Source organism: Leptonotus elevatus, chromosome 17, assembly GCF_054856555.1.
Source record: "Leptonotus elevatus isolate MCC_2025b chromosome 17, RoL_Lele_1.0, whole genome shotgun sequence".
Taxonomy (NCBI): domain Eukaryota; kingdom Metazoa; phylum Chordata; class Actinopteri; order Syngnathiformes; family Syngnathidae; genus Leptonotus; species Leptonotus elevatus.
This window is the reverse complement of record NC_141255.1, coordinates 6031525-6044724: the sequence shown is the minus strand read 5'-3', so window position 1 is coordinate 6044724 and position 13200 is coordinate 6031525. Positions and strand designations below refer to the sequence as shown.

General features: G+C 43.4%; 2 protein-coding genes and 1 non-coding gene across 5 annotated transcripts; all 3 read right to left on the bottom strand.

The window, feature by feature from the left end:
• Nucleotides 1-237: 237 nt before the first annotated feature.
• On the bottom strand, nt 238-6517 carry haus6 (HAUS augmin-like complex, subunit 6). Of its 3 annotated transcripts, none has more exons than XM_086058121.1 (16): nt 6159-6517; nt 5097-5192; nt 4936-5014; nt 4734-4866; nt 4528-4672; nt 3881-3943; nt 3746-3797; nt 3506-3679; nt 3258-3442; nt 2685-2814; nt 2494-2596; nt 2356-2416; nt 1953-2085; nt 1793-1879; nt 1583-1718; nt 238-989 (listed from the first exon to the last, which is right to left on the bottom strand). In XM_086058121.1, the coding sequence occupies exons 1-16, from the start codon at nt 6281-6283 to the stop codon at nt 496-498; spliced, it is 2196 nt and encodes a 731-aa protein (XP_085914247.1). In that variant the 5' UTR covers nt 6284-6517; the 3' UTR covers nt 238-495. The 3 variants fall into 3 exon arrangements, with proteins under 3 accessions (XP_085914247.1, XP_085914248.1, XP_085914249.1); XM_086058122.1 differs by having other exon boundaries at nt 1953-2082; XM_086058123.1 differs by having other exon boundaries at nt 3258-3679; nt 6159-6377.
• On the bottom strand, nt 2184-2314 carry LOC147159472 (small Cajal body-specific RNA 8). The gene has a single exon (XR_015090637.1).
• Nucleotides 6518-6786: 269 nt separating the features above from the next.
• plaa (phospholipase A2-activating protein) lies at nt 6787-12951 on the bottom strand. Its single transcript, XM_086058116.1, has 13 exons — nt 12715-12951; nt 11756-11949; nt 11300-11521; nt 10968-11135; nt 10566-10701; nt 10317-10486; nt 9384-9535; nt 9078-9297; nt 8899-8964; nt 8759-8830; nt 8571-8678; nt 8317-8481; nt 6787-7484 (listed from the first exon to the last, which is right to left on the bottom strand). Exons 1-13 carry the CDS (start codon nt 12873-12875, stop codon nt 6916-6918), a joined length of 2403 nt encoding a protein of 800 aa, XP_085914242.1. The 5' UTR covers nt 12876-12951; the 3' UTR covers nt 6787-6915.
• Between the last annotated feature and the right edge of the window lie 249 nt (nt 12952-13200).

Here is a 13200-nt window from a genome sequence, read left to right as displayed (position 1 = left end):
CCTTGTAACGGAAATAAACTTTTTTTCTTTTTACAATAAAAGTGTATTAATTTGCCTCACTTCCCTCAACTGCATTGTCAGTATTACATTTGTGTAGTTTCAACTCCTTAAGTAAAAGTACTGATTCTGAAATGTAACATCCATGTTAATCTAGCACACAAAAATGGACACCTTTCAAATATGTAGCATTGAGATTAAACAAATGTTAAACTTTTACTTATCAACTACAAACATGCATTAACCACAAAACATTACTTTATTAACTTCTAAATACAAACATTTATAGCATATCTTTACAACTTTTAGCCAAAAAGCAAAAACGGAACTGACATTTCAACTGAGTGATTGGATTACCATCTTTGAAATAATTCGAACCAACAATTTTAAACAAAGGAAAACCGTGTCTTCCATAGTAAATGATGTACATTTAAATTGTGAACGCGAACAAATTTCAACAAACAATGGAGGTGGAATATGTGAAACCGGAACAATGAGTTAATGCACTTCAGACAACATCTTCTGCTTCTCGTCGTCTATCGGGGAGAACGTGATGAGTTGCGGGAGGCAGTCGTGCTTCTTTAGTGGCGAGATCTTCTCCAGTGTCTCAAGATCCAGTGAAAAAACAACAGGTGGCGATGGCTGCTCACCGCGTGCAGCCGAAACACCACGAGCCAATAGAAGGTGCTCAGGTGAGCTGCCGTCGCGTCCTTCTTCCTCGTCGCTCTCGAGGCTCAGCAGACTGTCGCAGCTCGACAATTCAGGCAGCGTTTCTTGCTGCAGGCTGAAGGAGGCGGTTGTGTCCAAGGTGCCCCAAAACGACTGCCGTTTGCTGCGATCTGAAGCGGTGCCGCTGCACGAATCTCCAGGCTGACGCGCGACCTCGCCACAAGGCTGCGGGCGGGGAGTGAGGCACCCGAACACGCTCTCGTCGCACTTCTTTGCATCGTCTTCCTCCAGCGCCTTTTGCCAGCAGCTCTTCACATCCAGAACTACAAAAGGAAGCGAAGAAGAAAATAAAATAAAAAATAATCGGTTTCATGCCACTCTTTCGTCTGAATGATTGTATTATACTGCCCCCTTGTGGACAAGGCAGGCACACCAGGATGAATTGAAGCATAAAATCATGACAATGTTTATTTTTTTTAAATCACTTTTTTTTTTATCAATATAATTGTCAATTAATTTGATAATCCTTTAGAGACCTTGTGCAACTTAAAATTGCCTAAATAATCCGAATTTCACTTTATTAACAGTAAATAAAGTGCGGTTTCTAGAGTGACCCATGAAAGTAGTAGTACGTTTGTGTTGTATCCAAAAAAGGCATTTGCCAGATGTTGGCAGACAAAAATACTTGCTTTTTTCTGACATCAGGGACCAAATCAGAAGCTGAATCATCGATTTGATAATGGTGCATTTTCTGCACTTTCAGTTTCAAATGCACCATTTTTTAAGAAAGGATGGATTTTATTATTATTATTTTTTTTAAATGGCAGTCCTAATTCTCCCCAAGTACCAAAGTCAATGAATTAATTCATCTCTCGGCTCTCTTGGAAAGTGACGGGAAAAGCAGCAAGCAACTCACTCAAACTCTCAGGCGTGCGAGGAAGCTGCTTTCTGGTACCGAAGGGATCTCCATGAAGGAGGCTGAGAATGTTCTCCAGTTCGAAACCTGGCGGCCTGCCTGCTGTCGGACTGGTTGTGATTACAGCATCTGCAAACTATGACACAAACGTGATCACGGCATTGTTGTTCTTATTTGACCCCCCCCCCCCAAAAAAAAAAATATATATACCTGGTCAGCCAGGTTATCACATTCCAAGTCTAATATTGGTTGCATCGTCGCCTCTGAACGACTGCTGCCGGCCGCCCCCACGGTGGCCTGGCGAGACGTCGCGAATGGACAATGAGGATGACGTGAAAACAAAACCGTCAAAACAAAAGTGAAACGGCACCTGCGGTGGCTCAGGTGACGGTGACTCTCGCCGAGCAGACGGAGGCATGTCGAGAAGCCAGTCAAGAGAGGAGTTGAGTTCGGATGGCTCGGCGGCCGGGCTTCTGACTTCTGCCGCTGGATAACTGCTGCTGCTTCAAACACAAGATGGCGGTAAGGAGCATTTCATGTTCGGAAACGCCAGTGTAGTGAATAACGATAAAAATTGTGATCTGGGGGGGGGGGGGGGAGGTGGTGTCTGCTCCGTATCTGTCTGTGGGGATTTCTCTTCACTCACCACAGTCATCAGAGAGCACGGATGCTATGGGGAGGACTAGTGATGGACAGAGCATGGCTTAGGACTGCCCAAGTATCTGCCTCCCGCCACAAAAAAACAAACAAAACACACAAAAAAAAGGCTGTACCTTTTGAGGTCTGAGGAAATATTGCTTTCATCCTCCGCCGGATGACACTCTGAAGACTTCTCTGGAAGTTGGCACGAGCCACAGGAGACGTTACAACCCAACCCAAGCGGACGGCAATCGCCGTCGGTCGTCACTCACCGGGAAGCTTCGCGGGAAACTGGGAGAAGATGCAACTGGCGTTGCTGGCGTCGACTGCTGCTCCAAATGACAGGGGAGCCATTGGTGAAAGAAAGCCAAGTGCCTTTGAAGAAGAAGAAGAAGAAGGGGGAAAAAAAGGATTTAAAATCATACTTCGTTTGAAAATGTGTCAACTTCAAATGACCACTCACCGGATCGTCACCGAGCAATGGGACTAAAGACGCGTCTTTAAAAGAGTCTGCCCACTTCCTCTCCGACTCGGCTTCCAGCTCACCGATGCCACTCATCACCTCAGGAATTTCCTCCTTGGAAAGCTTCAGTCTGGTTTATACCATACAACAAATAACATACACAAACAAAAGTAACGACACCCATCGTATATTTGAATACTTTGTTTTAGAAACATTTACCAGAGCTGATGCTGAAGTCAACAAAAATTCCCTTGACAGGCTAATAGAAAATTTGCGTCAAATTCCAGGAGTGATATTTCTTCAAAATAACCAAATACTATGTTTGTATGTGAATAACATATAACTAAACGCAAAAGGTATATTCTTCCTAATCTGGGGGGGGGAGCCATTCATAAAGTGAAACAGCCACTTCTTCTGCGCATGCACAGAACCACACTGCCCCTATGAGGTCAACAAATGCACAGCAGGTATTCAGTACTATTATTTTACTTTTGTTACCAACGTATTTTCCGGCTGATCTGATTGTGTTTATTAATCTTTTTTTTTTTTTTTTCCCAGTTACGCACAGCTTACCTGAGCAGCTCAAGTTCCTGCAGCTGATGGGCCAACTGCTGCTGTTTTTGCTGCAACTGTGGCAGGTTGAGCCGCGGCAGGCCACTGCGCGGCTCCTCCTTCAGGAGGCGCAGGGCGTGGTTCATCAGCTCCAGGGGACACAGGAGGTTCAGCTGGCCCGCCTCGTAGGCTTTCCCCGAGCTCAACTGCCAAACGCACATCGGCGTCACGCAACGTGCCGGCCAGTCGGGAGGGCGCGCCGCGCTCACCTGCTGGGGGCGCTGTTCCACCTTCTCGAGCAGGCTACGGGGAATTTGCAGGGGGCGGTTCGCGCCGTCCAGCGCGTACTGGTCCACTTCTCCCGCCAGCACACTTTCCATCACCTTTCGGTCCGGCGCGACCGTCGACAGCATTCCGTCCACGGCCGCCCACAGGGATCGAACCTGAACGCAGCGACTTGCTTTCTTATTCACGCCGACGCATCTCACATTCTAAAACATTACCGGTACCGTTTCTGGTTTATCAGCAGAATCCTCTTGGACAGAATCACCAATGTAGCGTCTGGAACATCAAACGATGAAACAGACTAACGCAGTATCGTGTAAGAATAACAGCTGAGAGGGTGGGGGGGGGGGGGGACCTACTCGAGTAGCTCGTCATACTTCTTACTCTCAGCTGTGAGCTCTTGCAGAGAATTCATGATGCTCCTAAAAGACGAGACAAACACACACTGAACTCATGAACGGGAGTGTGAAATATCTCTACCCAAACACAAAGAGTGCACCGGTACTTTTCATTACACTGCTGTACTTTGGTAAACAAAACAAAAAATGTATACATAAAAACTTCATTTCGGTTGATCTATTATGTAGGCTTTATTGCTTCCATAAATATGCTTAAGAAGTGCGGGGCACATGTTCACATACGGCATCGTTATTTTATCAAACCTGAAAATTTGAGTGTTGTAATCTGATTTAGGATTTGCTGACTTATTTGGTAAAAGTGATACATTGAACACTTGCGAATGCAAATCAAAATGTTTCGTAAGTTAACAGTTCTAATTGAAGTAGATAAATATATTAATTTATGGTTCGCTTGCCTTGTCATAAAACCAAAACATCCATTTATAATAAATCTGAGATTTTTTTTATTGCAATACAGATTAATGTATGTTTAAAAACAACAACAAAAGCATTGAAAACAAATAGCATCTTAACTCTCAACTTTTAATAAAATTAAACAATAAAATGATTATAAGCGTTTGAATTCAGACACTCAAGAAAGGACTCACCGGGTTTTTTCCTGCTCCTCCAGAAAAACGCGATCCTGATGTGCCACCTCTTTCAAAAAGCTCTTTTTGATCAGGTGGAGTCTCTTCACCGCCATGCCGTACGAAGACGTCGGCTTGGTGACAGCATCTAAAACTGAGCTTTTATCTAAAAGAAACATCTGACGATAAATCCCAAGATTTTTTTTGTCGCTGAATAAGGGGCCTACCTGTAATGAACGTTTTCATTTCCTTCAGCATGACTTGCATGGCTAAATGGAGCATCAAGCTGATCAATTTGGGGCCTCCAGGCGAGAGTAATAACGAGGCGAGAACTTTGCTGCCTGGGTATCCAGTTTCAACCTATACAAACACACAAATACACAAAAAAAAACAATATGCATCAAGAAGGTTGAGGAAAAAAGTCCTCACCATTATTTCTCGCAACCAATCGCAGGTTGCTTTGCGAAACTCAGCATCTTGCTTAGAACTGTAGGAAGGTAAGCAAAATCTAAAAAGAAAAAGAAGAAAAAGAAAGAGTTCATGAAAATGAATCCACAGGGACACGCGTATCCTGAAAGATGTCTCCTTACTTGTATGTCTGCTGAAATCGTGTTGGGTCGAGTTTTTCCAACAGAAATTGGATAACAATGTGGAATGCATCCTTGTTGGGTTTATCAAACATATTCCTATTAAGCACAAGACAATAAAAGCGTAAAGACAGTGGCTTAAGAGACTATTTAGACACGTTGCTATTAATTATTAGGTTGCGAACTCCCATCCAGTGTGTTTTCAATGTCTCCTTCCTCCAACACACATGAATCAAATAATAAGGATTGCCATCAGGCTTCCGCAGAGCTTGCTGGCGAACTGATCATTTGATTCAAGGATGATAACAGTCACGATAGGCCCTCTTTGGGACCAGACTTTGGCACTCTTGAATACGCTAAGTCGCTAACATAATTGCGGACTGTGGATGCCAGCACATGGCGGCAAATTACTTTCGCAGTGGTTATTTTGCCGTGACCGGCAAATAACCACACCAAGTACAAATTCTCCATCTGTGAAATGTGTACAAGCTAGTGGTGTTGTGGGGAGCGCTTTTAATTATTTTAGTATATTTCCAATTTCTTGCAGTCAGTCGGAAGTTATAAACGAGCCGTTTTGGTGAACAATTAATGTAGCTTGCTTGTGACGAATCTGCCGAGAGGAAACACAATATTACTGGACTGACATTGCGGCCACAGTTGGAATCGGGAGCCAGTTAATCTGCAAAATTGAACCGTGAAACACGCCAGCCCACAATCAGCTATCGTTAAGATAACCTATTCACGGCCAAACTACTGTAATCACGGTAAAATAGCAGCTTCATGGCTGGCAAATAATTCCTCGCTCCGGCGATTTACCAATCAAAGCCGTTCACGGCAAAATAACTCTAGCAGGAAAGTTGCCGGTCAGAGTAAAATAAGCATTGCCAATTTATGTCTAAATTAAGCTCCTCAACTCGCTTAACAACCAGATTTGATGCTACCAGATGCCGAATTTTACGGCAAATCTTAAAGCGTTGAACCACCATAAATCACAATTTTAACTTGCATAGAAATTTACTGGAAAGTTTCAGGAAATATTCCACCATAGACAAAGGGAAGACTTACGGTCCCAGGTTGATGTGTTTTGAGGCGGTCTTGATGAGATTCTGGTGCTCTTCAGGCTCAAAGCCCAGCTCAAGAAGACTAAACCACAAATATTTGCCGTTGCGTTTTTGCATTTGGCTCGCCATCGTTACTTCGGGGGAAAAAGGCACGATGAAGAGCGATAAACAGCTTCGTTTTGCTTCAACAGCCAACAACTTCAATTCAAAAGTAGAATGAGACAATCGTCAACTTATAAGGACTTTCCTACATATTTGTCAAGAATAACTACTGCACGCGCACAGCGTAAATATCAACCAGTATGTAGGTCCGTGAAATCAACCGCCAAACTTTATATATATTATAAAAAACGGATGTTGTCTTCTTCGGCGGTTGTATTGTGACGTACTTCCGCTATTACACATTTGACAAGGCGCTCCCAGCGTAGTGGAGCTACAACGCAGTACATAATACAATGCGTTTGTTGTGGAAGAAATTACTTACATGTAAGTTGTTTTAGGAAACGTTTTCAATTGCCAGCGTGATGTTTTAATTTTAGGTTTGATCCCTTGATAACATCTTACATAAACACATACCATATCATTCATTCAACACAAGTGAAGGCTATTTGCAAAAGAATATATAGAATACATAACCTTGAAATTTGTCCTTTTATTAACTGCAGAACATACAAGTCAGTGTTTCCACCAAACGACGATGAGCACAGCAGTTCATCGATGTCAGAAAGAGATTTTTCACAAGATTGTCATTGTCATTCTTATCATTGCAGTTCTTTTAAAACCAGTTGACAACACTCGCCGAGTTTGGAGGGATCGGACACGGAGGAATACCGGGAGATTTGTGTGCTGACCCCCAGGGAGCGGGCCAGGTCCTGGGCCGTTTGGTCGGAGGCCACTGTGGTTCCCAACGCGACCAGCAGCCGAAACACAGCTTCCTTATCCTGTACGGTCTCGAGAGCTCGGCTGGCTACAGAGAGGCACTGGGCTTTGGCCTCCAGGTCGGGTTGGTTGTGCAGGCAGCCGGCGTAGTTCAGCACCAGGGTGGCTAGAGCAATGTGGATGTTCTTATTGCACACGGCGGCCAAGTCGGCCGCCCGCGACAAGATGGTTTCGCGCTGGGCCATGAGGAGCGCTAGGCCGTGGCTGCTGCTGAAGCAGTTGCACAGGATCCGCAGCGCCAGCATCTGATTGGCTGTGCGGCCCTCGGGCCTCATCAGGCTCAGGAGGTGGTTGCACAGCTGGACGCCCTCCGCCTCGCCGCACAGGCTCTCATTAACCTGCGGGTGGCGCACAGCCAGCCGTAGAATATCCAGGACTGGAAACACAATATCTAGAGAAATGGAGAAGAAACACTTATTTTCAGCTCCAAATCAAAACCTGGGCTTTCAGGTGAACTTTCAGGATAAGGCGAAAATGCATCATCAATTTTCTAATATAGCTACCACAAGTCGCTCGTGGGTGGGGTTATTTTTCAAAACCCGAGACCAAAAACATTTGAGCTCGTCGCCCCCAAAATCCACGTTCAGTACAAGAAAAGGAGACGTTTTTCTTTTTAGTTTGATAATCAAAATAGATCTAGTGAACATTCTGTAATTAACTCATTCACTGGCAGCCATTTTCACTCAAGCAACTCCCTTCGCTCCCGGCTGTTTTACTGGATTTTGACTGATTTTGCAGAGCTCACAGAGTATTGTGTGCTATTGCTATAAAAACATGGTACCTACCAAAAGAAAAAATAGAGTCTCTTCTTTCATCAGGAAAAAAACAGTATATTTCTATCTGTTTCCGTTTTGCAGCAATTTAGCATTAGAATATAGCTAAGTTTCATCATTATTTACAAATCTGTTTAGAACTGTTGGTAAATTAGCTTTTTTTCAACATGGTCCTGGTTGATCGATTTTGCTCTGCTGCCAGCTGCTGGTCGTTTTTGTAATAACTACCATTTCCTCAACTGTTCTCTGCAGTTGAAAGGCCGCATCAAAGCCTTCTGTATGCTCTAGCATAAAAAATAAAAATAAAACATTAAAAAATGCATAAATACGACTTTGGGACACTTAAAACATTTCAAATAGAACGTATTCATCCGTTTTTGGGAGCAAATAAGTTAAGCTTAAATTTCCCCCATAGGCCCAAAACACTTAAATTTCTTGTAGCTCATGTACCTTCAGGCCAGTGCGAGGCCTTCCAGAGGAGGTTGATTTGTTGAATAGTTGGCGGGCAATCGTTAGGGCCGCAGACGGACGCCAGCAGCCTCTCCAGACTTTCCAGGAAGTCTTCGGAGAGCTTGTGTTCCTGAGGGGCCCCTTCGTTCAGCTCTTTCAGCTTGCCTGGTCCAGAAAGGAACAAATCCAGACTTCTCACAAACATGTCACAAGGCCAAAGTTTTCATCTGCGGCTAAACATGCTCATTGCTCACCAACGATTTGTGAAATGTTGGCTTGCTCAAAGGTCAAGCCATCAGTCATAGGGAAGTAAATGTTGGTGCTTTTCTGTCTTGGTGCTTCTGAAGAATAAGCACCCCCACCTGTCAAGGAAATCAATCGAAATCCTCATCTCAGTTTTGGCTCTTTGTATCCGATTGGGTCAGTTGAGGAAGTGGCTAACCTGTGACGGGATCTGCCACGCCTTCAGGAGCAACTAAATCAGGGTCAGATCCAGGGATGTAACGCCCAGAGCCTAGGAGAGGTTTTCAGGCCATGTCAGTAGCGAACCAAACCTGTCCGTTTTCAAGCCAAATACTGCACCTGTGAAGGGATCGCCTCCGAAATTTGGCCTTCCATCCGTGGCCCCTGGGATGTAACGAGCTCCTCCTGCCGGACCAACAAACAAGAACATTTTGACACAAGAACAAGGTATGCCAGTAAGTCCTGGACATTTTCTGACATCGCAACACATCTTTTAACGGGAAAAGTGTCTTCTTCACCAGTGAACGGGTCGCCACCAGCGGGTTGTGTGGGCCCCACTTCGTGTCCTTTGGTGTTCTCGATGATAAAATTAGCAACCTGGTCCAGAAACATGGGGCTGAGGTCGTTCTTCTGCAAAAAGTTGTGCGCCGTCAGCCAGGGGTCCTCTGACACATTGTAAGGCAGCTTCATGGACGGACCGCCCTCGTTCACGTCAATTGTGAAGACGTAATCGTACTCCTGCAGGGTTACAGCAAAACACAATGTTCCTGAAAATAAAGTCTCATGTGTATTAAGCTTTTTTATCACCAAGCACAAGGCCTCACCTTTCCTTCATACATGACACTTTTGGAGGTCTGCTGGTTTGAACCACCGACCACATCTCCAATTTTCACCCAGCGACTCTCACTGACACTCCACTGGTATGCCTCCACTTTCTCCCCATCTTTAATCAGACGTGTCTGTCCGTCGCGATTCCCTGGAACAACAAAAATGTCAACAATGTGGCCTCAAACGATATGTCCATAAAAATCAAGATATAGTGCTATGCTTGTCACTATTTAATCTTTTTAAAAATCGATGATCATATCAATTATTCAATCAAATAATTGATGAATCTAGTTTTTGGGGTAATCCACTAAGTTGAATTGAGTGGACACATAATAATCATCATAATTTATTATTTTCTATACATATGCTTTATTAAACACCAACAAAATGAGTCTATGCTAAACGGTTAGCAAACGCGATTAGCATTAGCGCGCTAGCGATTACCACTTAAGGTAAACAAACACCACCATTTAGCTCACACATACATCATTATATCTAAAAGTGACTTCAACATTATTCCATGAGTAGAGCTAGCTGTTAGCTGCATGAGATCAACAACTGCCTGTTACTGTCTTCTTCTGATCACGTTTAGTGCAAGACTGCCCTCTACTGGTTAAGTGATGAACACCTAAAACTGAGTGGCAGGTGACATTTTGGAATAATTACAGCCAAAATGCTTTTTAGGAAGTTTAGAACGTCCTCTCCTGTGTATGTGTGCTGTATTGTCTTTAATAATAACCCATTAACTAAATAAATACTAAGTCAGTGAGCGTTTTGATGTAGACATCCACCATTTCGGCCACTACATGGTGCACTAACAGAAAAAATAAAGATCAAATCACAACCAACCTATTTTTAAAGTCGATTTATCTGACTCTCTCACTCCAGCCCTACTTTTCAATAAAAAATATTTCCTTTTAACGCAATACCAGACTCGTTGAGGTGTTCCCTTCCAGGAAGCTCATCGACTTTGATGTCTCCGAGGTCTCCCGTCTTGGGATCGATAATGGTATTCGAGAGCTCATCCTCAAAAGCCTGAAGATCCTGAGCGCTCGCCACACGGTCCTCGGCCTCCGTAAACACTCGAATGATGCCGTCACTTTGGCGGGACAAGACAGTGAGCCAAAAGATGCATTTAAGAAAGAAAGGGGGGGAAAAAAAGTTTTGGAAAGATTTACCTCGCTCCGACTGCAATGTCGCCGTTGGGTAGGATGCAGCAGCACCACACGGACTGAGCAGGTAGGCGGATTGTCTGCATGCACTCCCCGCTCCTCCATATTCGCACGGTTCGGTCCTCACCTGTGCTCACAAAATCTAGCGCAACGAGCACGAAAAAAAAGCCAGATTACGGTGAACACGCATTTATTGCAAAGCAGAATTAAATATTTCACATTTGAGCTTAATGCAAAACGCAATGGACGGGCTACTAGCAATTAGCATATATGTTCTAATTTTCAAACAACTACTTGACACACATGGGACAGCAACACATACAAACAGATGCATTTTGTCCCAGTAAACTGCACGAGTGGGGGTCCATTTGACTGTGTTTTTAAAAATCTAATACCAGGCTGACAAACCTTGACTATTGGGGAAGATGGCAATGCTGTAGATGTAGTTAGTGTGTCCGTAGTACACGTGTGCACATTCGCCTGTCACCAGCCACCTCCTGATGCTGGTGTCATTGCTACAAGAGAAGAACTCAGTGCTGCTGATCACCACAAGTCCTCGTACGCAATCCTCATGACCTAAAACCATACAAAAAGTCATTTCCGGATGATGAATCAGAGCTGGGTGACTTCATGAGCCTTTAATAAAAGCAAATGATTGTGGTTACATCATCCACCGAAACTCTTTTTCAAATGTCTTAGAGCCATGACTGATGCTAATAAGTTGACGTGGTGCTGGCTACCTGTAAATGTCCTCTCGCATCGTCCTGCTTTCCAAAGCTTTATGGTTTTGTCTGCCGATCCAGACAGCATGAGGCCTTGCTCGGGCAACAAGGCAACTGCCCACACCGCTGCGGAATGGCCCTGCAGCGTCATCATGCATTTTTCATTGAGCCAAACTTTGGCAGTGGTGTCCCAAGAGCCACTCAAAAGTGTCCCGAACTTCCCGGAGGAGAGAGTGCAAACTGTGGACATACAACATTTGAAAGCTCACACAGCAGATATGACGCTGAGTTATACATTTGCATGATACCCCTAAATAGGGATTAGGGGGGTACGGACTGAACACTTATTCCCTACTCCCGAATATTATGTTGACATTTATATAGTGGACTATAAAGTTCAATCATTAAGTCAAATGAAAAATATTGTTTTCTCTATATAATGGATAAGGAGTCATTTAAAATGGCCATGCTCACCTGTGTTTTTGTGACCTTTCAGAGTGTACAAGGGCTGTGGTTGGTCCGGTGTGAATACGCATATGTTATTATCGTTCCCCCCTGTGGCAATGAGTCCTCTGGGGTACATTTCACTCGGGGCAATGACGCACACACATGATACAAAATTTGAGTGGCCGGACATACATTGCATCTCTGTGAAACCGTTGTCGGGGCTGTCAACAAACAGGAAACAACAAGTGGATTTTAGTGTCATTGGAAGGAGATATGCGCTTCCAGCTGTTGATTGAATGGGACAAACAGCATACACCTGCAAGGAGCATGGTCAACATATTACTCACGCGTTACTTTAAGGAATTATATATATATATATATACAATTCCTTAAAGTCCTTTTGTGCTCTTAAAAAAAAAGAGACCAAACCAAATAAATGTTTTCCATCATTATTAATCTGAACTGAACTCAACTGACCTTAAAAAAAGAAAGAAAGATTAATAGCATTTAAATTAATTAATTGGTAAAATGATAGCTTTTTAGAAACACAGAAGCAGAAAGATTTAATTTTACTTTACTAATTTTATGTGTATTGTGAATTTAACTTTGGAATATATAAGCATAGTACGTGTATTTAAAAAAAAAAAACATTATATATACTTTGTGTTAAAGGCTTCTTTTTTTTTTAAAGAATTAACATAAATAGGTAATTGTGCGTTTTGCTGAATTACATATTTATGCAATATAAAGTAAGTACAAATTAAAGTGTATGTGCAGGACAATAACAAGTGCTCCAGCTGAATGAATGACAAAGCTAATTCGGATAGCACTTATACAAACGCGTTTTAGAAGAAATTAGAGCAATATAAAGCAGCGAGATGAAAAGCGCTTTATTTGGTTATTCCTCGTAAAATGTTTATGAACTATTAGGACAACACAGTCACTTTATAAGCTGTTTTGTAGGCTAGCAAGCTAACGCTAGATACCTTGAGTTTGGGACCCAGATCCTTCCGGTCCGGTCTCTGGACACAGAAACGAACGCTCCTTCCGGCAAAACAGCAGCCGCGAGTCCCCGAACGTCCATTTCGTGGGCCGGAATAGAACACCTGAGTCTATAAGTGTTGGATGATGCCGTGTTTTCTTCCATTTTAACGGTGAAACCCAGAAGAACCGTGGGAACTCTGTCACTATACCGCCAGGGGGACGAAAGCTAGCGGAAGCAGAATGACATCATCCGGGTTCCGCTCATTCACCGAAAATATTTGTATTCAAATTGTTTTTGTTCTTGTTGTTGCTAGTTAAATTAGTAAGATACGAAATTATGCATTCATATAATACATTTTCACAGGTTATATTTATATTGTTTGTAGCGCCTCGCTGAGGGGGTTGGCCCGTTGCTGCGATACGTCAACGCATGCGCCATATTGGATGGGGCAGAGTCTCGGTAACTCATAACTTGAGAAACCGAACGA

Excerpts from the sequence above, each read along its gene's own strand:
- haus6 (XM_086058123.1), bottom strand. The coding sequence starts at position 6,283 with ATGGCGAGCCAAATGCAAAAACGCAACGGCAAATATTTGTGGTTTAGT. Across the intron at positions 3,798-3,880 it reads AAGTATGACGAGCTACTCGA|ACGCTACATTGGTGATTCTG; the intron begins GTAGGTCCCCCC and ends TTGATGTTCCAG. Across the intron at positions 2,597-2,684 it reads CATTGCTCGGTGACGATCCG|GCACTTGGCTTTCTTTCACC; the intron begins GTGAGTGGTCAT and ends TCTTCTTCAAAG.
- plaa (XM_086058116.1), bottom strand. The coding sequence starts at position 12,875 with ATGGAAGAAAACACGGCATCATCCAACACTTATAGACTCAGGTGTTCT. Across the intron at positions 10,702-10,967 it reads CATCTTCCCCAATAGTCAAG|ATTTTGTGAGCACAGGTGAG; the intron begins GTTTGTCAGCCT and ends TCGTTGCGCTAG. Across the intron at positions 8,831-8,898 it reads CGGAGGCGATCCCTTCACAG|GCTCTGGGCGTTACATCCCT; the intron begins GTGCAGTATTTG and ends AACCTCTCCTAG.